Raw genomic sequence first — 20,980 nt, forward strand, 5'->3', positions numbered from 1 at the left:
AAGAATATCTTTTACACATTTGTTAAAAGTGTCACCGTGTTGTGACAGAATGTTGTTGTTGTGATAATCTGTGAAAACATCAAACTCATTCACTTCCTCCCTGAGCTACTGCCGCTGTTTGAAGAAATACATGGCTCCCGAAAAAAAACAACCAATCAGAGCCAGGAGGAGGGCCTTAACGCTTTCAACCAATACTGCGTAATGTGCTAATGGCGAAGAAACAACTTACTGTTACAGGAAAACTGTCTATCAGTAACTAGCATGAACATTCATGACAGGCTCTGCTAGCTGCAGTGTAGCAGAGAACAAAGGGGGGAGCAGGTGGGGGAGATGAGCAGCGCCACATGGAAGATGATTGACAGCCTGCTGGCTCTGATGTGCTGTTTCTAGTTAGCACTGGGAGCATTGGGAGAAGGTTAAGCATTATCACGTATGCATAATGTGCTCTGAACTTCAAATAGTATTTTAAAGACAATTAACATGACTTTCTAAGGAGATAAGTAGGGTTGCCTAGTGGAAAAATACAGGAAACGACGCAGAGTTCCTGCGGTTACCAGAGGTTAGCAGTCAGGTGGAGAAGGACTGGCAGCCAGCTCTGGGTTCTGACCTGCAGCTCCAAACCTCAGCTGGACTTCGCAGCTAAAAACTGAGATTAACCAACCATCACACTGAAACTTTCCCCCACAATCCACCGTCCGTTACGGATCTCGTTCTGTTCCTGTTACTAATAGAACGCCATGATATTATACAACCTTGACAGTTTTCTATGAAGATAATCCATTTATGCTTTTACATTACCGTCACGTCTTTCCTCTGCCACTTCCCATCAGTGACTAAAACCAAACAGCAAAATGTCAGGACAGGTTCCAGCTGAGGAGGTCTAATCACTTCATGTGAAGGTGGCATAATTGCAGTGATGTACGCTCTATTTCCTTTTTTTTATTATTATTACTTTGACAGAATATTGTCATCACAGCTTTTGAGTTTGAGTCCCAACCTGTGAACTTTTAACTTCCTGTCTATTGAGCCTGTTGAACTTTTATTCAGATGTAGTGCGCCCCCTATAGATCCCTGGATCGATTGCTTAACAAAAATGAGTAAAGTGATTAAAGTGGCTTGTGAAATTATTAACCCATTTAATCCCAAATTTTTCCCAGACATGAAAATATTAAAATCAGATGTCATTGATATCCCTTTGAACTAATCAAGGGGAAATAATTTTAAAAATTGTGGAAAAATATATGAAAAAGTGTTTCATGATCGGTCACAATTGTGACCGGTGGGATAATATGGTGTTCTTATACTAAGATGAGCTAAAAGGGCTTTTTCCAAATAGACATGATCATAATATGTGAACATTTTTTTCTTTATTGGAATATATCTTGCCACAGCATTACTTTAGTGCAACATTTGCTCTGTAAAGTACAAATTTGACTATATTCTAAACCACATGTGTCAAACTCAAGGCCCGCGGGCCACATGTGGCCCGCCATGTCATTTTATGTGCCCCCCCCCCAGCGTTTTATAGGCCCATGATTGACTTAAAATAGGTTTAGAGCACGAATTGACTACAAGCTACATCTCCCATAATGCATTCCAATTGTTACCAGCCAACATTATGGCTTCTCGCCACTAGAGAGCAGCAGAGTCACCTCAAGCTGCTTATTGATTTTCCCAGCGAATAAACCTGAGACATCTACAAGCTAACATCAAAATGTCCAAGAAAAGAAAAATCGATTTACAAGTAAGACTGTGAATGAAGATGTGTGTGAGTTGGTGTCAGGGCGGCAGGTGGCGCTAGACTTTTTTTTGTTATCCGTTATCTTGACCGACAACATGTACTATTTTTACCCGTGAAATGACAATCATATTAACATCGACTATTTAGCCGCATTTTATGAGGTTTAGTTAATATTCACCGTGAATCCAGATCCCATCACAAATTAAGCAGATACATACATCTACATTTTTCTCCGTAGCGACAAAAAACACCGACTGGGGCCCCAATAAATTTTAATAAATTAAATTGAGCGACTTCACTTAAATTACCAGCACTTCACCCGCTGGGGTCTGAACGCACTTCCTCCTGGTTCCCATCTGCAGAAAAATCTGCGCTAATTCATCAGTCAGTTGGATCTGTCTGATCCAAACAGATCAATTGAACTCTGTGAGTGTTTTACCCTGCAGGAGATATATATATATATATATATTTTACCTTTGTTTACCTTTGTTATGGCTCTTACAGCCGCTGTAATTTCTGAACATTCAACAAACGACAAACATTTACTAATTACCTCATTCTTTGTGACTATATGTCATTTACAACAAACATCAAACACAGTAAATACGTTTCATTAGGTATTTAACAAACAAATGGCTTCTACCGCGATAATTATGTGAAATTAAATTAATTGTCTAATATGAAAAATAGTTTGGTTCTGTCGGGCTCAGAGTCTGAGAGGCTTTTCCTTTATCCAACAACCTCTTATTTAGTGGAAATATTGATGTTGATGAGATTTTCTCCAAAAAGATAACATTTTTCAACCTTTATAGCTCCACTGTTGAAAAGTCCAACATCTGGATTGAGGTGATTCCTCTGGAACCTGTTGGAGGAAAAATATCCCAGCTTCAGAAGATGAGCTTTAACCTCACAGAGCTCTGTGGTTCCTCCTATCAGTATGAGAGTCAGGGTGAGGAGGCGCCATGTTAGGAAGAGAAGTGGAAGCTGCAGGATCTTCAGAACAAACAGGTCATGATGCTAGGCTACTGATTATCCCTCTGTCTGGACACAGGATCAATAGAATCATATTAAAATATACAATGAATTATTATATGCCAGACATGGAAAACTGGGATCCACTCCATGCCATAATGTTCAGGATTTAGGTCTCATGGCATCTCAAGGTGTCAACATTGCAGCCAGTGGGCTGAAGGAGGAAATACAGATTTATTTTGTAGCAATTCAAGAGCTACCCAGCTTTTATATATATACGTATGTTATTTTATGTATTTGTTTCTATCTATCTATCTATCTATCTATCTATCTATCTATCTATCTATCTATCTATCTATCTATCTATCTATCTATCTATCTATCTATCTATCTATCTATCTATCTATCTATCTATCTATCTATCTATCTATCTATCTACCTACCTACCTACCTACCTACCTACCTACCTACCTACCTACCTACCTACCTACCTACCTACCTACCTACCTACCTACCTACCTATCTATCTATCTATCTATCTATCTATCTATCTAGAGAGAGAGTCTACCTCTGCTCCTCCACCTCCCTGTGTTTTTGTCCGAGGCTCTGCTTCCCAGTTCTAACCCCAGTGCTCTTTGCCCCCTGCACCGGCGCCGTCCGCTGGACCCGCCTTCAGGGTCCACCTCTGCCTACTGGATCATTTCAATGGAGATTTCAGACTGTGGCAGGAAGCCGGAGTGCCCGGAGAGAAACCTGCAAACAGGAAACCTGTCAAATCTTTTTACCTTTTGATCTCTGGTGTCTGATCATTTATTCTCGTAAATGTAAATGAAACCGTTGTTGAGCATGTCTTCACTGCAGTCACTGTCTGCAGTGAAGACATGCTCGTTGTCTGCCTTCACGGTTTGTCCTCCCTTCATTAAATAACAGTAGAAGTCTGTCAGCTTTGGATCCCCACAGATGACGGAGGACAGGTGGTACGTCTCCGTCCCACATTCTGCAGGCACATCGATGGCCTGAGTGGCTTTTGTTTGGTGCTTCCTGGTCAACCTGTGCAGAAAAAATACCAGCACCTTGTTATCGGTCAGGCAGTGTTTTTACCGCCAGGGTGACCCGTAGCCTGAACAACGGCGTTTGCACGCCAAATCTAACCAGTATTCAAGCAGTATAGATATACTGGTTGAAAATAACACCGGTGGAAGGGCAATCATGGCGCCGTCGTTCAGCAGCCTGAGGGAAGTGGCTCCACAGTTAGAGCAGGAGTCGTTGTCATACAACTCTCTATCTGTGTCGCCGCCAAATGAATCCAGCCAGACCAGCACCGACTCCAGCAAACTTTTTAAGTTGTAGTCCTTTCCCACGCCTGATGGCAGCTTCTTCTCCCTCAGCTCCATCAGAACTGGGGAAAGGTCTCGTTGACTAAAATGCTTGCTGGGCTGACGGACAGCTGAGAGGAGGAGACTCCCACAGCAGGGGATGGACAATGCCTCCAGAAAAACCCTTTCCCAAGTGAGACACCGCTTGGTGACGCTCAGGTTTAGGATGCTCTGGAATGCAGCGTTCACCCAGCTGTTCTGGAGCTCATTGGAGAACTTGAAGAAGTTCTCATCTGCTTGTCCTGGTCCTGCAGATGTCCTCCCTACATCTAGCAGATCCGAGCCAACGCTAGCTACTGAATTAACGTTAGGGGAACAGGAAACCTCGACATCAATGGAAATCTTTACATTCATAGATGGTTTTTCAGACAAATGTTCAATACTATCAAAGGACCCTGTGAAAGTGGCCTTCAGAGGACTCTCCTGCAAGGATGGGACCAGCAAAACCAAAGCTTTGGCTGTCACTTCAGCCACAGCTTCGGCTGCGAGATCAGCTGCAGACAAATCTTCCCCACCCGGGTTAGATTTTTCTGCGACTGCAGTCTCACCCTCACGCTGAGGGTGAGAACAAACCTCCCCAGCCGGGTCAGTTTGTTCTTTGGAAGTGGATGGAAATCCTTTCCAAAACAGATCGTCCTCTCATCCTGATTGTATCCTTAATTGGAATCCTTCCCTGGAAAGAAACGATGGCACACTTTCTTCATCCTGGTCGTCACGGCATATCCGATGCCCCAACCAACCGGAAAAATCAGGGGAACAAGCGCGGTCGCAAAATTGAACATTGTTGCTATAAACAAATTTGAAACTCCAAGAAATGTCTGGATCCTCACTGATGCTTAGAGATTCCAGTATTCAAGCATTAGAACTTCTTTGATCTACTGTGATGTACATGATGTCATCTATGACCTCATCGGTGAGCTCACTGGACTTCTGGTGCAATGTCTTGCTTCTGATCGTTGCTATGGAAATGATTAGATCAGATCTGCATGACTCAAGCTGACATAAATATTTAAATAAAAAGTTATACTTTTTATTTATTTAACATGAAGAGATTAATAGATTTGTATATGATTTAATTTTTGCTTTTGTGGTTTTCCATACCTGCTGTAGTATAAATGTTCTGAAGCCTTTGATCCACTATTATTTTTAATTACTATTAATTCCTTAGAATTATTCATGTATTAATCATTGCACAGTGCTAGGAACAGTCTGTGACTTATTATATTTATTTGTATTAATTTTCGCAGACAATTTAATGCTGTGACTATTTTACCAAACATAAGAAACAAAAGCAGAAGAGCGATCCAGACCTGCACTTATACAGAATTTCTTTGAGGTCCAGAACCCAGAAGTTCGTGGCTTGTGTCATTCAGGAGCCTTGGGGATAAAAAGGGTTCATGATTGTATTTCAAAGGCAGATTTCAAGAACAAGAAACCCAAACTGACCCAAACTCGGGCAAGAGTTTGGGTCAGTTGCTATTTCAAGATGTAGACGTGTGTAGGAATCTCCATGATGTCAGTAACACAGAGTAGCATGTCTTAGTAGGTGTATGTGTGAGGGTGTGGGTGTGTGTGGGTGTGTGTGGGTGTGTGCGCAAGTAAAATGCTTGTTACCTTTCTGTGCACAATAGTGTATATATATATATATATATATATATATATATATATATATATATATATATATATATATATATATATATATATATATATATATATATATATAAACACTCAGAGTTCAGTTGATCTGTTTGGATCAGACAGATCCAACTGACTGATGAATTAGCGCAGATTTATGATGTTAATATGATTGTAATTTCACGGATAAAAATAGTACATGAACGATTTTTTTTATGTTGTCGGTCAAGATAACGGATAACAAAAAAAGTCTAGCGCCACCTGCCGCCCTGACACCAACTCACACACATCTTCATTCACAGTCTTACTTGTAAATCGATTTTTCTTTTCTTGGACATTTTGATGTTAGCTTGTCGATGCCTCAGTTTTTTTATTCGCTGGGAAAATCAATAAGCAGCTTGAGGTGACTCTGCTGCTCTCTAGAGGCAAGAAGCCGTAATGTTGGCTGGTAACAATCGGAATGCATTATGGGAGATGTAGTTTGTAGTCCATTCGCGCGCAAAACCTATTTTAAGTCAATCATGAGCCTACAAAACGCTGGGGGGTGGGGGCACATGAAATGACATGGCGGGCCACATGTGGCCCGCGGGCCATGATTTTGACACATGTGATCTAATGTATTGTCCCAACATGTTTACACATCCTGTTCACACACCAAACTTATTTTTTTAAATGCAAATGTGCATATCATAACTAGACACTTTAAAGATGATGTGCACCAACAATCTTTGTTGTATGTTTATTTAAACAGATTTCTAGCCTCTTCTTTGGGAGGTTTGTGGCAGTCTTCTTCTCGCCACGGTGCAACCAAGATTTAAACAGCTCTATAATTTACTCTAAATATGTGATACTATATAAGTATCCAAACACTCTAAACTTTCAATGTTTGCTGAAAATTAACTGAAAATTTAATCAGGAAGATTTTTAGAGTCCTTGAAAGTGAAAAAAATGTCTTGGTCACTATTGTGACCGGAGGGGTGAAATGTTGTCACAATACAACTAGGAGCTTCAGTCGGTTTCATTGTAATAGAACAACACAAACAGACATAACTATGAAATAGAAGGAAAGTGATACATGCTTTGTTTTTGAAAGTGTAATTCATTTAATAATTTTGAATTGAATTTACTTGAATTGCCCTTTAATCTGATAACATTAAATTAAGTCCAATTTAAGTCCAATGTGTGTGTGTGTGTGAGTGAGTGTGTGATTTATTTTCAATAAATGCAGGATGAACGGCCCTGAAAGGAAACCTGCTGCAGAAAACAAAAAATGTAGAGTTGAGCAGAAAATGAACCCCAGACATACAGCAAGATCTACAGTGGAGTGGTTTAAATCAATGCAAAATCCTGTCTTAGAATGGCCTAGTCCAAGGATCTGAAACCTGCAGTTTGGACACTATAAGGGGCTCCTGAGACTTTCCCCAATGGTTCTTCATAACTTTGACTAAGTAAAATAAAGAACCAACAAATCTTTATTAATATAAATATTATACACTTTTCTTGTCATTTAGTTGAAAACTATCTGCTTTTTTATGTTGTGATCCTTTCATGTTTTGTGAAAATTTTGCATGTTTCCGTTTCTTCAAAACCTTTAAATTTTTAGAAAAATAGGTTTCTGTACAAATCAGAACAAATTCTCTTTAATAGACATTGATCAAAAATGACAAATCAACTTTTTCCAGAAGGTCAGGTAATATTTGCTCCTCCAAGTGAATTTTATTTACCTGAAATGAGGGAAAAATGGCTCTCTGCAGATCCACGACCTAGTCAAAGCCCAGACCCATAGAATAGAAAATCGTAAAAATTAAAAAGAAAAGACTTGAAAACTGATGTTCACAGATGCTTTCCCTCCTTTCTGACTAAAAAATTTATAAAAACTTCAGTTGGTGCAAAATTGGAAAACAAACTGTGAGGCGTAATTGCAGTGAATGGAGATTCTAAAAAATACTAACTTAGTGGGAGAAATTAAATTATGTGTAACAATATCTACATATCAGCCCATGCTAGTCCCTACTACCACCTGTCATCTCCCAATATGCTGTTGACTTGTCGGACATTTTGGATAAAAGTGTCGGCTAAATGAATGTCACTTAAATCTAATTCATTTAACACCTGTGCAGGTGGATCTCGGCTTTGTTGGGATTTTGAAAACAAAGCAGATATATGGGAAGGTAACCCGAACATGACAGTTTGATCAGAATTATTCATCTGTGATTAAACGTGTAAAATGCAGATTCAGAGTGTGTCCTCACCCAGCACCTGCTTCACATGTAAATGAGCCCAATGATTCATACTTTCCTGCTACAGTGTTGGCACAGCAGCACAGGCGCCAGTGGAATGAGATGCGATTTTTCACAGGACAGACATTGCGCTTGAATGTAACCTGCTCCTGTGTTTTGCAAACATCAGAGCCTCATATGAGTTTGATCAAATGGCTGAGAGATAAGCCAGGGAACCTTAGAAGGCTGCAGGTCGGATATTTGAGCCAGTTTCTGGGTATTTTTCTGCGGCACAACGCCAAATGTTCTCCTGCTCCTCAAACAGACACCCAGGGAATCATCCTGGTCGTTACCAGTGTATCAGTTATCAGGTAAATTAAATTAGGCAGTGTTGCATGTTTCATATAGCAGACTCCATCAAATTAACTCTCTGGGGGAGCATCATGATATTAGTGTCACAGATGTGTATTCATATTTTATACATATATATACAGCTCTGGAAGAAATGAAGAGACCACTGCACTGAACCCCATTGAAAACCTCATGGTTATTCCACCAAATATTCATTTCTGAACTCTTCCTGAGTTAAAACATTAGTATTGAACTTGTTGTCTTTGCATTATTTGAGGTCTGGAAGCTGAAAGCACTGCATCTTTTTCATTATTTGGACCATTTCTCATTTTCTGCAAATAAATACTAAATTTTTGCTTGGAATTTCGGAGAAATGTCAGGAGTTCATAGAATAAAAGAACAATGTTCATTTTACTCCAAAATATACCTATGAAAAGAAAAATTTGAGAAACTGATCATTGTAAGTGGTCTCTTTGTGGATGTGTTAGTTTTTGTGCAATGTCTAAAGTATGACAGTGAAGGTGGGTAGTGCTGTAGATTCTTTGAGTGAAGCCAACTAATAGAAAGTAACGCATTCAGGCTACCACATTCAGTGTCAGAGCTGGAGTGTGGCGTAGTTAGTAGCACTGTTGTCTTGTAGCAAGAAGGTCATAGGTTTGAATCCCAGCCTGGGGTTTGTTGGTTTGGATGGAATGTGTAGATTTAAATGTAGGATTCTGGTTTGGGATGTTTAGCACCCCATGGTGGTGTCTCTGAAAACTGACAGACCTCCGGTTTTCCAGCTGATGTTTAAGTTCATAAAATCTGTAAGTAACAAAATATGTTGTTCAGTTTATTTATTGATAAAAACATTCGGCTCTGGTTACATGTGTCCAACAAAAGTAGAGAAGGTTTTTACCAGACTTATGGATTTCTAGCTTGTATTGAATTTTATGGGAATTAGCGTTAGCATAGTAGCAGACCAGACTAATTGTTTCTCATAAGTTTACATGTAGTTATCATTAGCAGTTAGCATTATGCTAACGTTCCCACACGCAGTACAATTGTGTGGTGTTTTGTGTATGTTTATGTCTTTCAACGCAGAGTGGGTTGAACTTACAGACAGTACTGCAGTTGATAAGAGCACACTTGTAAAACAAAACACTAAAGGTTTTTATTAGTCTTTTTTTCAGTGTTATAAATTTTCTATGGAATAAAGCAGTGTTTTTAAGTCCATAAATTCTTCACAGCCTGTCAAGCAAGTTCAGTGGTGCTCAAAGTCGGTCCTCCAGGTCCGGCATCCTGCATGTTTTCATTCTCTCGTTGGTTTAACGCATCTGGATCAAATGATGGCTCATTAATAGAACATTGACATGCTGAAAAGGTTGGTTGTCGGTCCTTCAGGACCAACGTTGTTTGTCCTGTCTCTCTATCTTGTTGTCTCGCTCCCATCACACCTGCAACCCATTACCTAATCAACCCAGGTAGCTTTTTCCAGCTGTTCTCTCTCCCAGTATTTATACACATCTTCTCTTTTCTCACTGGTTCCTCTTGTTATTTTCCCGTTTCTTCCCTGCTGTACTTTCCACTGGATTTTAAGTTTTTGTTCTCTTCTGGTTTCCTGTGTTCCCATATTTTTTGTATGCTTTTTTTCCCTCTTGTTTCTAGCATCCAAAAATCAAGTTGTCAGTAAATAACCATTACTTTTTCAACTATGCCATCACTGCATGTGTCCCCTCATTTTTTTCTAAAACTGATTGATTATTTATCTTATTATTTATCCATTTAGATTTTCCAGAATCACTAATGGCACAAAAACAAATACAACTTAGTAATCAAGCCAGGGTGTGATCTGTCATTGTTAATTTAATAAGAAGGAATGGCTGCTTTATAATCGTTGCCCCTCTTACCAAACTTGCTTCTAGCATAGGAATTGTTAATTGACACAAAGCAGCAGAACACAAATAATTTTCTATTATTCAACACATACAGAAAACATTTAGGAGTTAAAAGTAGCAGAATCTATTCTGCTTTACAAATCAAGTGCCCTGCTGACCTCTGAACCCTAAGCAGCAGCTGCCTTGGTTCGACTCCGGTTAGAACCAACCCGGTCAAGTTCAGATTATCGAAATCTACTCCTCTGAGTTCTGATTTTTTTTTTTTTTTTTAAATCAAGCAACTTCCAGTGAAGTCAACTGTTGTGTTTTGTTCTTTGCCTGACCGTAACGGCGGACCTCTGCCTGCTGCATCACAGTAAGAAGAAGAAGAGGTGTTGGAACGATCGGAGCCCACCTCTCCTCATCTCTCCTCCTCCCTCTGCCATTGGTCGGAGCGCAGCAGGCTCCGGTGCTGATGATGCTTTGAAAGGGGGGAGTAAACAGAGAGCGCACGTCTCTCCCGCTGCGCGCACACTGCACGCACGGCGAGAGTGGAGTGAAGATGCTTGTCCCCCCTCGACCGGCAGCCCAGTCCGTCAGCCGTCCACTTGTCCCCCTGATTGTTTTTCTGCTGCCAGCCCGTCACACTGCCTCTGTGCCCGCTTTACGTGAGGAATCCGGAGCGGCAGCGGCAGCAGGAGGAGGCGAAGGGAGACGCGAGGGATCCGGAGAGCCGTCACCTCTATAGCGCATCAGTGGGGAGCTATGGATGCGCGGACAAAAGGACGCTTTCTCTTCGCCGTGGGCCTCCTGTGTGGGTTTTACTGGCCGGCATCAGTCACCTCCAAAGGTAGGAGCTTCCTCTCCATGAAGCACACATGGTTACTTTGCGCTCACTGACTGTTTTCTGCGTGCCAACCCTCGTGGTTGCGCACCACTTGTCGCCTGAATGAAGACGTTACGTTATTGATCCGGGGGTGTTGTAAATACTCCAAAGAGCACACGCAACCACCAGAGTGCGTTTTCATTCATCCTCTGGAGTTTTTTTTTTTTTTTTGCTTTGCGCTGCAGTAGCTCGTCCTGATAGGAGGTGCAGCGTATTGAATCATAAAGCTAAAAACTTCCGCTGTCAGCCGCTGAAACTGCTTGTTTGTCACTGGGGTCGTTGCTGATTCCCCTGTTTCACTTGTTCTGAAATAAATCCATCAGATCGAGAGCACGCTGCGTGGAGGACAGCGGCCGCTGATGCAGGCACGCCTGTGCAACAGGCATGGTGCGTTTAAGAAAAAAAATCTGTCCAGGAAAAAGTGCCTCTTTTTATAAAGATAGATTTATGCAGCAAAAACCATACAATATATGATCAAGATGCACCTTCAGTGATTCCTTTAAAGAGCGTTTGCTGCAGATGTCAAATGAAACCTTTTTGCAAACGATCTGCATGCTGGTTCACACTAAAGGTGGAGAAGCTCAGTTCCTCTACACACCGTGTTGCTGCATTTTTCATTCAAACAAACAAACAAAAAAAAAGAAAAGACTCCAACATTTCTGATTTAGACCAAAACAGCCGAGTGTTCAGTGACTCTAAGCTGCTGCACTGAGATAAAACCAAAATAAATTTCCTGTAATTATGTGAGCAGAAGGACAACAAAACCTTCTTGGTTCTTTGTTCCCGATGTACTGACTGTAAAATTCCCCAATCTGCCTCCCACACATCTGTATGACGTGCTGCTGACTCTCCAGCCTGTTCTGTGTTCTCCTGCTGCTGCAAAGGACGACAGGGTGCAGTCGTGGTGTTTGTCAGAGATGCGTCTTCTGTGGATGAACACTCTGAAAAGTTGCTTCATGAAGTTGGACTGGTTGTTGTGATGTATTTAGGTTGCAGCGTAGAGGGAGAGTGCCCGCCTTTTCATTGTACATGTGGAGTCTGTTGGATCGCGTGGCTTTTATCGTTCTGCCATGCTGTCACCTCCTGCTGTGCAAAGACAATCAGAGACTCAGCCCATAATAACGGCTTGATCCAGATAAACCCGACGTTTCTGCAGATTTTTAAATTTAAAATGAGGTTTGTGGGCTTATGCTGGCAGATGCAGGTTTCTGGTTTTCTTTCTGGGAATTTGGCAAACACTGATTCCAAAAACATAAAAAAAAAACATGCCACACATTGCTTGATAGAAGTAAATGTTTCAAATGTTTACTGTGCTCAGAACAAACAGCATCACGTAATGTGTTTCAGCTCTGACAAAACAGAAACGTTTTCAGGATTTATCCAGATTACTAACGGCAGATTAAAAGGGTTTTCATCGATGACCAGTTTATTTGTGCATCTCTACAAAAGTTTCATGTTGTTTTTTCCAAGTTTGCATCTTTTCACCTGCATTAAAAGTGGATCGTAAGGCTGCAACTAACGACTATTTTAGTAATTAAACTATGGGTCATCATTTACAAGGGTCATCGTAGTCCAGATGATGACTGCTGATGACCTTCAGGGTATCTTGATGCTGGCCACTTCTGCTCCTTTGATTATTCCTTTTATTCAGATTTTATTGTCTTTAAGGCTCCTTTACCTCACAAAAACTCTGAGCATTTTAATAGTTTCAATATCATCAGGCGTAGCACCATAATTTCATTTCCACCATAGAATTCAGAATGAGAAAATGAAACACACCCTGTAGGATCCCTCCATTCATCAAGAATCCCACTCATGGCAACAAAAACACAAAGAAGCCGTTTTCACTTCATTCCTTTATGCCCCTGCTGTGCAAAGTACTAAATAATGAATATGTTTTACCTGCAAAAACAGCTTTAATTTGATATTCATTAGGTCTGATTAGTGTGAGCAGGAAACTATTTTCTTTCTCGCAGGTTTCTCTTTTCAAGTTCTGCAGATATGCAGCAGCAGCACCTGGGCCGTGGCATTCCAGGAAATAAATATGACGTTGGATAAGAATTTAAGGCATGCAGTTCCAAATGTTCTTTTTTTTTTTTTGTTTTTTTTTGTTTGGAAAATTGAAGAGAGCATGTCCTCTGGAGACGAAATGATTCACCGGATTAACAATGGTGAATCGATTATTGAAATAATCATCAACTAATTCAGTAGCTGATCAATCATTAGCTCAGGTATGAAGCCACAAAAAGGCTATTTGATGAAAGAACAAAGACTCAGAGCAGAAAAGCCAAAACTGAGCATTTAGCATAAAAAAGTATCTTTTTGTCTGTAAATATGTACCAGTCAGTTTTTTATTCACCTGGATCAAATTCTACAAAAGCAACAGCTATAATTAAGCACCTTTTGCTATTCAAATATTAATAGGTAAATCAGAAAAATAAAAATATAGGCAGATTATCTCTACACTGATTTGTTGAGAAGTCGAGCAGAAATGACCTCTTCACATGTTGATGTTAGAAGTACTTTTTAAATGTGTCCTCTGCTCCAATAATCAAAGTGAAGCTGTTACTGCATTTCAGGCAATTTTTTTATCCGATTGTCAGAATTATTAAGAAGGGCCTCTTTCAACTCCTTGTGAAAAGGCTCATGATGAAACCCTGGTTTACCATTCCACTAAACCAATTTTCATTCTTCTACAGATTTTCTTTCTTTTTTTTAAATTCTCGTACATCTTCTGACCAGAATGGTAAAGTTTAGTTTTTTCCACTAATGGTGGCTGTTGAAATTGAAACACCAGAAAACAACAAAAGCACTTCAAGGCGAGCCGCATCGATAAGCTGTACTTAGAACTCCTGTCATTCTCTGACTCTTGATACCAAAGGAGTCTTCATCAAAAACGCTCATAGAAGGGAAAAGAGATCAATAAGTCGTGGCTTCAGAGAACTCAGGCCAGATGGAGTGTTCACTGCCTTCTTCACGTTCAATTTGACAGTGTTTCACATGTCGGATTTGTCAGTGAATGCACCTCCAGAAGGAAGCCATGCCACAAAACGAAACCTGTTGGCGCTTAGCTCCAAGGAACTGTTTTTATTTTAATTTGCATCTAATCATTTGACTATGTTGGTATTCATGTATAAATAAAGAAGACTAAATGTAACTAATTATTTATCCTGATTAGGATGAATAAAAAAGGCTGGCACCAGTAACCATGGTGAAGGAAATGGCGCACAAGTTCAGACAGCTAAAGAGAATATGCCAGTTTATAGAAACAGACTTTGACCAAAGTGTTTTACAATCCAGTGAAGTGGGACAAATTAAGCAATGATAAGAACAGCAAGAATATAAAAATATTTTAAAAGTAAAGCAAAAACATATACTGCAGCTGTTGGTTTCAAACTCTGCTAGAATCAAACACCAAACATATGTTGTTCTGGTCTACTGAGCAGATTTTGTGCTACTTTTGGAAGTCTTCTATTAATATATTTATCTCAAAAGGGTAAACCCTAACCCTCAAAGTAAAGTTCTGTATTACACATTGTCAAATAGTGTTGGAAGTACATAGAACGCAGGTTTGTCATTTGGTCTAAACTAATTCTTAAATTGGGTAGCAGTTAATAATTTAGAGCTAACAGAACTCATCGACAAAACTTTTCAATACAATCTTTGGTCTTAAAGCATAAATATTCATACTGGACCGTTATATTATTATAGATCATTGAATGAGTTATTCCATATTTTATTAAGTACATATTTCTGGTGTGCTTTTGTGAGGACTATACAGATTATTTTGGTTTAAACACATCTGTAATTAGAGCAACACTAATTAACACACTCAATATTCACAATTTCTACTGAACTGTGACATCACTGAATCATTTTATTGGTCCTATTTTTATCTAATTTAACTGTTTGTAGCCTTAGTAGTTTAATTTTCTCATCTTTTTCTCAGTAGTTCAGAGAGCATTACTAGCTAAGCGAGTTTGATTAGAATTTTAAATGCTTGTATATTTGAGAGAAGTTGTCTGTATTTTGCAGCAGCTAAATGAAATGCAAATTTAGGAAAAGCATATTGAATGTTTTTGCCAGACAAGGTTTTTTCGATTCCACAAACAATATTTTAGATTAAAACAGTTTTTTTTATTTGTATCCATGCTTATAAAATTTACAGCTGCATATGTTTTATATTTTTATATATTAGCAAAATGAAACAAAGGAACTGGTGGATGCTATGTCTGTCTTGGTAATACATTTTGCTGGATGATAAATTGTCCCACATTTGCCCTCTCAAAGACAAATACACTTTAATTTAGTACAGAACATTCCACACTGGAAATACATTTAAACATTTTAAATATCCAAAGTAAAATACAACCAAAAGCAATAAAGAAAACTGAGATAAGATAAGATACTTACGACTGACAGCATAAATAAATTATGTGTCTGTAAACAAAATTACCTTTTAAAAAATATCATCAGAATGAAAACTTTTGAGGTCATTTTATAGTCATACAATTAATTGCTTACTGGAACAGGCTTGGGGATGATCTGCAGTGCCTTGTGATCCGTCTGCTGGGGCAGCAGGAGTAAATAAAGGCCATGATGAAACTTGAAGTAACAGTTCGTATTATGTCATAAAGAGGTTATGATCAGTCTGAGAATGCTTCAAAAATTTTCAGGCAACAAAATTCGAAACTTTCACATTTAGAATCCTAAATTCTCAAAGAGAAAAAAAAACAAAACAGATGGCTTTGAAAAACTAACCTGGAATTCTCCATCTCCAGGAACACGTGACACCGTTTGTTTTACCATTCCTTTCTATGTGACATCAGTCACACAAGGCCAAACAAATGTCACGACTCACGTCATTCTCGCTCTCTACCAACCAGAGTCCAGCCAACCAGTAGCGGTCTGCTGCTGCAGCAGGACCTGACAGCTCCAGCTCGCACACAGCAGGACTTCAGCTCCATACGATCAATGGCCGAAGTTAGCGGGGCCCCCGGTGGCTTGAAACGAGACTTACGAAAAAGGGTCACGAATGAGGGCTCCTTTATGCGCAACACATGAATAGTGCGGCCCGGGGGGGGACGCTTTAAAAAGCTCTCCTCATGTCTCTCAGCTGTGATGAAACACACGGGGGGTTATCTGAACACGCACATCATTCTTAGCCCTGCCGTGACTCCCTTTTGATAAAGGAATCGTATTTTGTTTGATAAAGACCCTCTAACAGAACATGCTAAGAGGTTGTGGGAGTATTTTGGTAACATCTCTTGAAACCTGAATCCCGATGAAGCTCTTGTTGATTTCACTTGTCATGCAGGTGCATTTATTTAGGGCTTGATGATTAATTTATGTGCTGTGTGATTTAGCAGCAGTGTGGGTTCTGTGTAGAATAAGAAGAGCAGTGATCGAGGGGATTAATTCAAGTTTGAGTGTTGAAGTCATCCAGTTCATTTATTAGTTATTCAGGAAGTTGTGATAATGATTACGAAGACAATATATTTTGTGAGATTTGAATATGGTAGCATTGGCTTATGTCTTGGAATGTGTGTCACTTCCTTTGATAAACTTCAGCAGTTATTGGTGCACCGGCTGCAGTTTTCTAGCCAATTGCCCATTTATAAAAATCCTGCCCTGCCGATTCCGATTTTGTTCAATGCCGATGTTTCGACCGATGCATCAACCAATGCCGATCCATTACAGAAAAACAGCTGAATTGACTTGAGAAGTTGTTTTTGTTTTGTTTTTTTAAATACGGACATAAATGTGCTTAATTAAAAATTTATTTGATCATTCTGCACAAGTACAGCACACATAAATACTCCAATAGCTTCTCAAGCTTGGTCAAAATATGTAAAAACAGAACTTTAATTTGTTCATTCAGTGTAATTAGGAGTAGATCAGCTAATGTGAATAATTAGCTTTATTGATTACCTTGGTTAAACATGTAAAAATAAACTGCAATAAACTTTCTTTCAGATGGTTCAGAATGAGAAATTGTAAATATAATGCAAGATAAATCATGACATTGACCAAGACCCAATCTGGAATTTTCTTTTTCCAATATCGGAACCGATACAGATATCGATACAGATATCGGTTCCGAATATCTGTCTGGAAATGTCTGGAATTAATTTTAAATATATAATTTTAAAGTTAGCATTTAATTTGTTAATCACAGATCAGTTCATCTCTGTTTTGACATGCAAATTTATGCTCATTGCCGATTCCCCAAAATTAAGGAGATCGGGGCCGATTTATCAGTGCATCCCTAGCATACAGCATCTTCCCCACTCCTGACATGTGTACTTTTGTCAAACGTTGCTCAAGTAACCATCAGTGCCTGGCCTGCCATGGCGTTCTCCTCCATTGTGCTGCTGCTGCAGCCTCAGCCCCTGCTCTGCCCCTGACCTGGCCCCGCAAACCCAATGTCTCTTTCCTCCTTCTCAAAGTAAAAAAACAAGACCAATTTTTTTTTAAATTGTCAGAAACGACAAAATGCGGCTACTTTTGCTTTCCTTGCAAAAAAAACAAAAAAAAACAAAATAAAAAAAACATATATATATATATCTCAAGGTTTTTTATTTTGCTGCTCACAGGGCTTTCAGTAAAACAGACAAAGGTCAAATCTGTTATTTTCCTTGAGAGAAAGCAAAAGGGCTCTTTTATTCTGCCTGCAGATTCAAGAATGAATCATCATAGTCGGGCTGCCATAGACGGGGGGACAACATGCGCAGTTCAGTGCCCAGATTTACATTTAAATGAAACCAAATGGCTGTACATTCAGAAATGATATACAGTAATGATGATGGTAATAAAAGCAAAGTCCTCTTTCATATTGGACCTGCTGCTGCTTGGAATTGCTCTCGTTTGGCAGGAATTTTCAGGTACAGTCAGTGAGTTATGTCTTTGCTATGTCAAGACTATTACCTTAACGTTTCAACGAGTAGATTCATCAGCATCCTGCCTAAGAGGCTTAATGTAGTCAGCAATCAGCCCCGCAGCTCATTGGGTTTTTCAGTCTGCCGCATGGCAGAATGGTGCTTATAAATTCTGCTCTTTTTTTTTTTTTTCCCTGCCTTCATCATGACATATGAATCTGTAAGTTTCTGCCATTCCACAAGGCTCTCATCCATTCAGGTTTCTAAAAGTTATTTGGGAGTGTCATTTCTCTGAACCCAAGCCCAGCAATCATTACAGAAACCCTGATGCATCCAAGTTCCTGCATCGGTGGCAAACCCCCAGCCACTGGGGTAACACAAGTTATAGGTTTTATTTTAGATAAATTTACTAAGGATCTTGTGTCTGGTTTTGCTGTGTATACATTAAACACAAGTTTCAAACAAAATATATAAAACCTTTATAAATATATATATATATATATATTGTTTCCATACGGGCAGCCTTGTCAGGGAAAAAAAAAAATTCTTACGTTATGTAAAAAGTCATAATTTGATGATACATAAAATCTTATGTTAGTGGTCTGTTAGTTCATGTTGGGTAATGTCAAAGTCTCACTTTTCCCATTTAAACTTAACAAGATTATTCATTTTAACTACGGCTGCATGATATTTTGCGGTATACTATTGCAATATCCCGGTGGGATGCTGCAATATCATCTGTTCCAGCTGACCTACATTTTCACAACTGTTGTGTTTTTTTGTTGTTGTTTGTTTGTTTGTTTGTTTGTTTTACCACCTATCACCACATTTCTGATTGTCTGGTTCACAAAAGTTTATATCCGATGTGGGCATGAAGGTCAGCAAACATGTCGTCATCGGATCTTTAAAAAGTCTTAAAATTAAGGTCTTAAAATGTCTGGAATTAATTTTAAATATATAATTTTAAAGTTAGCATTTAATATGTTAATCACATGGTCTTACATTTTGTCTTAACAGAATTATTTAATCTAGCATATCTATGGACTTTTCTGTCAGGCTAACCTTTGGATTGAGTTCTTCATTGAGTTCTGACTCGAGACGGTTAAGGCTACTGGTAACTCACTGCTAATATACTCTTGCTAACTACCATTGTTAGCTAGCAACCTAATGTCTCAAAAGATTCAGAGACATTAGCCTTGTTAGCTAGAAAACTAACAAGGGTATGTTATGCAATGTACCCTTGATAGTTACAAGGGCTACAAGTACTGATAACAGATGTTACCTAGCAACATCTGTCATGGGTAAGTGCAAAATTAGCACCAGTTGGCTGGGCAAAGTCTGTGCATTTCTGTGGAGATTTAGGTCTTAAACTCCATTCATAATAGTCTCAAAAAGTCTAAAACCTGGTAAAGGTGCATCCAACAGGCCTATTGTATGACTGGTATCATGGACACACTGTACAGAGTAGCCCACCTTGTCTACAAATCAGTTTTTACGGATTGACCTATTTGCTTATTTTTTTTCCCCCAGAGTACAACATTTTTGAGACAAAATACCAAGATGCAACACTACTTTACACTATTGGCTGGCATTTGCAAAGCAGCCATTCCAGGAGCGCCTTTCTTTGACCTTGGTGCTGATTGGCTGAACACACAAGAGCAGAGATGAGCTCTCTGCATGTTAGCCCATGTAGCATGGGCTAACAGCAGTCTCAAGTGTTTGTGGATTGTAGTTATTTGCTGTGGTCCTTAACCCCATGACTGCAAGGTGTACACAGTCATTTTCTCTTGGAAGTTTTATTTATTTATTTATTTTTTTACATGTCTCAATGACTGTTTCACTTCCTTATTTATTCCCAGTCTTTCCTGCCTTCTAGGCTACATGCTATACTAGTTCAGCCCCCACCCACGTCCCCCAGTACTTAGGTGATACTCACAAATAGCATCACACATGACATTCCAGGGCCCTGTTGCCCCTGACTTTTGATTTCTCCAAGACCCTGCAAACATCTGTTAAGGATTGTTGCAAGAAATGTGAGAGAAGCGCCACCAGGGCGGGGTGAGACGGCCCATTCGGTCACAGCGCTAAATCATGGAACAAAGCTGCAGATACCCGTCATCCATCTCAGTCTGCAGATTCAATCAGCTGTGCTCCTGGAGCCACATGTCTTCATTCCACAGCCTCGTTCACGCCGCAGCTCAGTGGCTCTCCTTTCAGATAACTATTCTAAAAACTGGGGAAAAATACATGTTGACTTATTTATTTATTTATTTGGATCTTTGTACATTCTTTCTTTTTAAGTGTTTATTTGCTAAGATTGAAACCTTAAAATCTTTTTTCTCAAATGTGTGAAAATGTTTATATCCCTTTTACTTTTTCATATTTTGTGGCGTTACAGCCATGTGATTTATTGCTTTTCTATGCATGAGATCAACACAGGAGATAATTATGGTGTGGAAGGGCAAGGATATGATCTGTTCACTTTTTGAAATAAAAATAAAAAACTTAAATGCGTTAAGCCTGGTATTACTTTAACATTGGTTTGTCCAAAATAGCAATAAAATGTATTTCAGTCTGATGTGAAAAAGTTAAATAATTAGGAACACTTTTGTATAGAACTGTATAAAATTATTGTCAATGATTTTGTAAAAAAAAACAGACATTAATGGATTAAACTACATGCATCTATTAAAATTTTTATTCATTTTTAGGTTATTTTATAAACTTGAACATGATGTTTTGTGTGATCACATAAACTGAATACTAAGCTTTAATTTTGTATTTGAAGGCATAAGATGAACATCCCAGAAGTATTAAAGGATTTTTACATACACTATATAAACACACACACATTGTCTTAAAATGTAATTGAAAAATGACTAAACTTTTAGTGAAGTAATGTAAAGTTTATAAAAAACCGCCTCAAGGCATGTTTTTTCCCCCCAAAAAAAAACTCATTAAAGATTTTCTGAAAGGCAACACACACACACGCACACACACTGACCCTTTGCAGGCTTTTATGCTCTCCACATGTAGAGTTGTCCGTCTGCACACACTATATCTCAC

At 39.1% G+C, this 20,980-nt stretch overlaps 1 protein-coding gene across 3 annotated transcripts in view; it reads left to right on the plus strand.

The window, feature by feature from the left end:
• The first annotated feature begins 9,375 nt into the window (after window positions 1–9,375).
• Window positions 9,376–20,980, plus strand: part of unc5db (unc-5 netrin receptor Db) — a 247,517-nt gene continuing 235,912 nt past the window's right edge. The window contains exon 1 of one of the 3 annotated variants that reach the window (XM_081611277.1): window positions 9,376–11,000. In XM_081611277.1, coding sequence (XP_081467403.1) covers window positions 10,916–11,000 — 85 coding nt within the window. In that variant the 5' untranslated portion in view covers window positions 9,376–10,915. The remainder of the gene's footprint in view (window positions 11,001–20,980) is intronic. The other 2 variants (XM_081611274.1, XM_081611276.1) reach the window with 2 other exon arrangements.

The sequence above is a fragment of the Poecilia reticulata genome, chromosome 9 (assembly GCF_904066995.2).
Source record: "Poecilia reticulata chromosome 9, P_reticulata-male-v2, whole genome shotgun sequence".
NCBI lineage: Eukaryota > Metazoa > Chordata > Actinopteri > Cyprinodontiformes > Poeciliidae > Poecilia > Poecilia reticulata.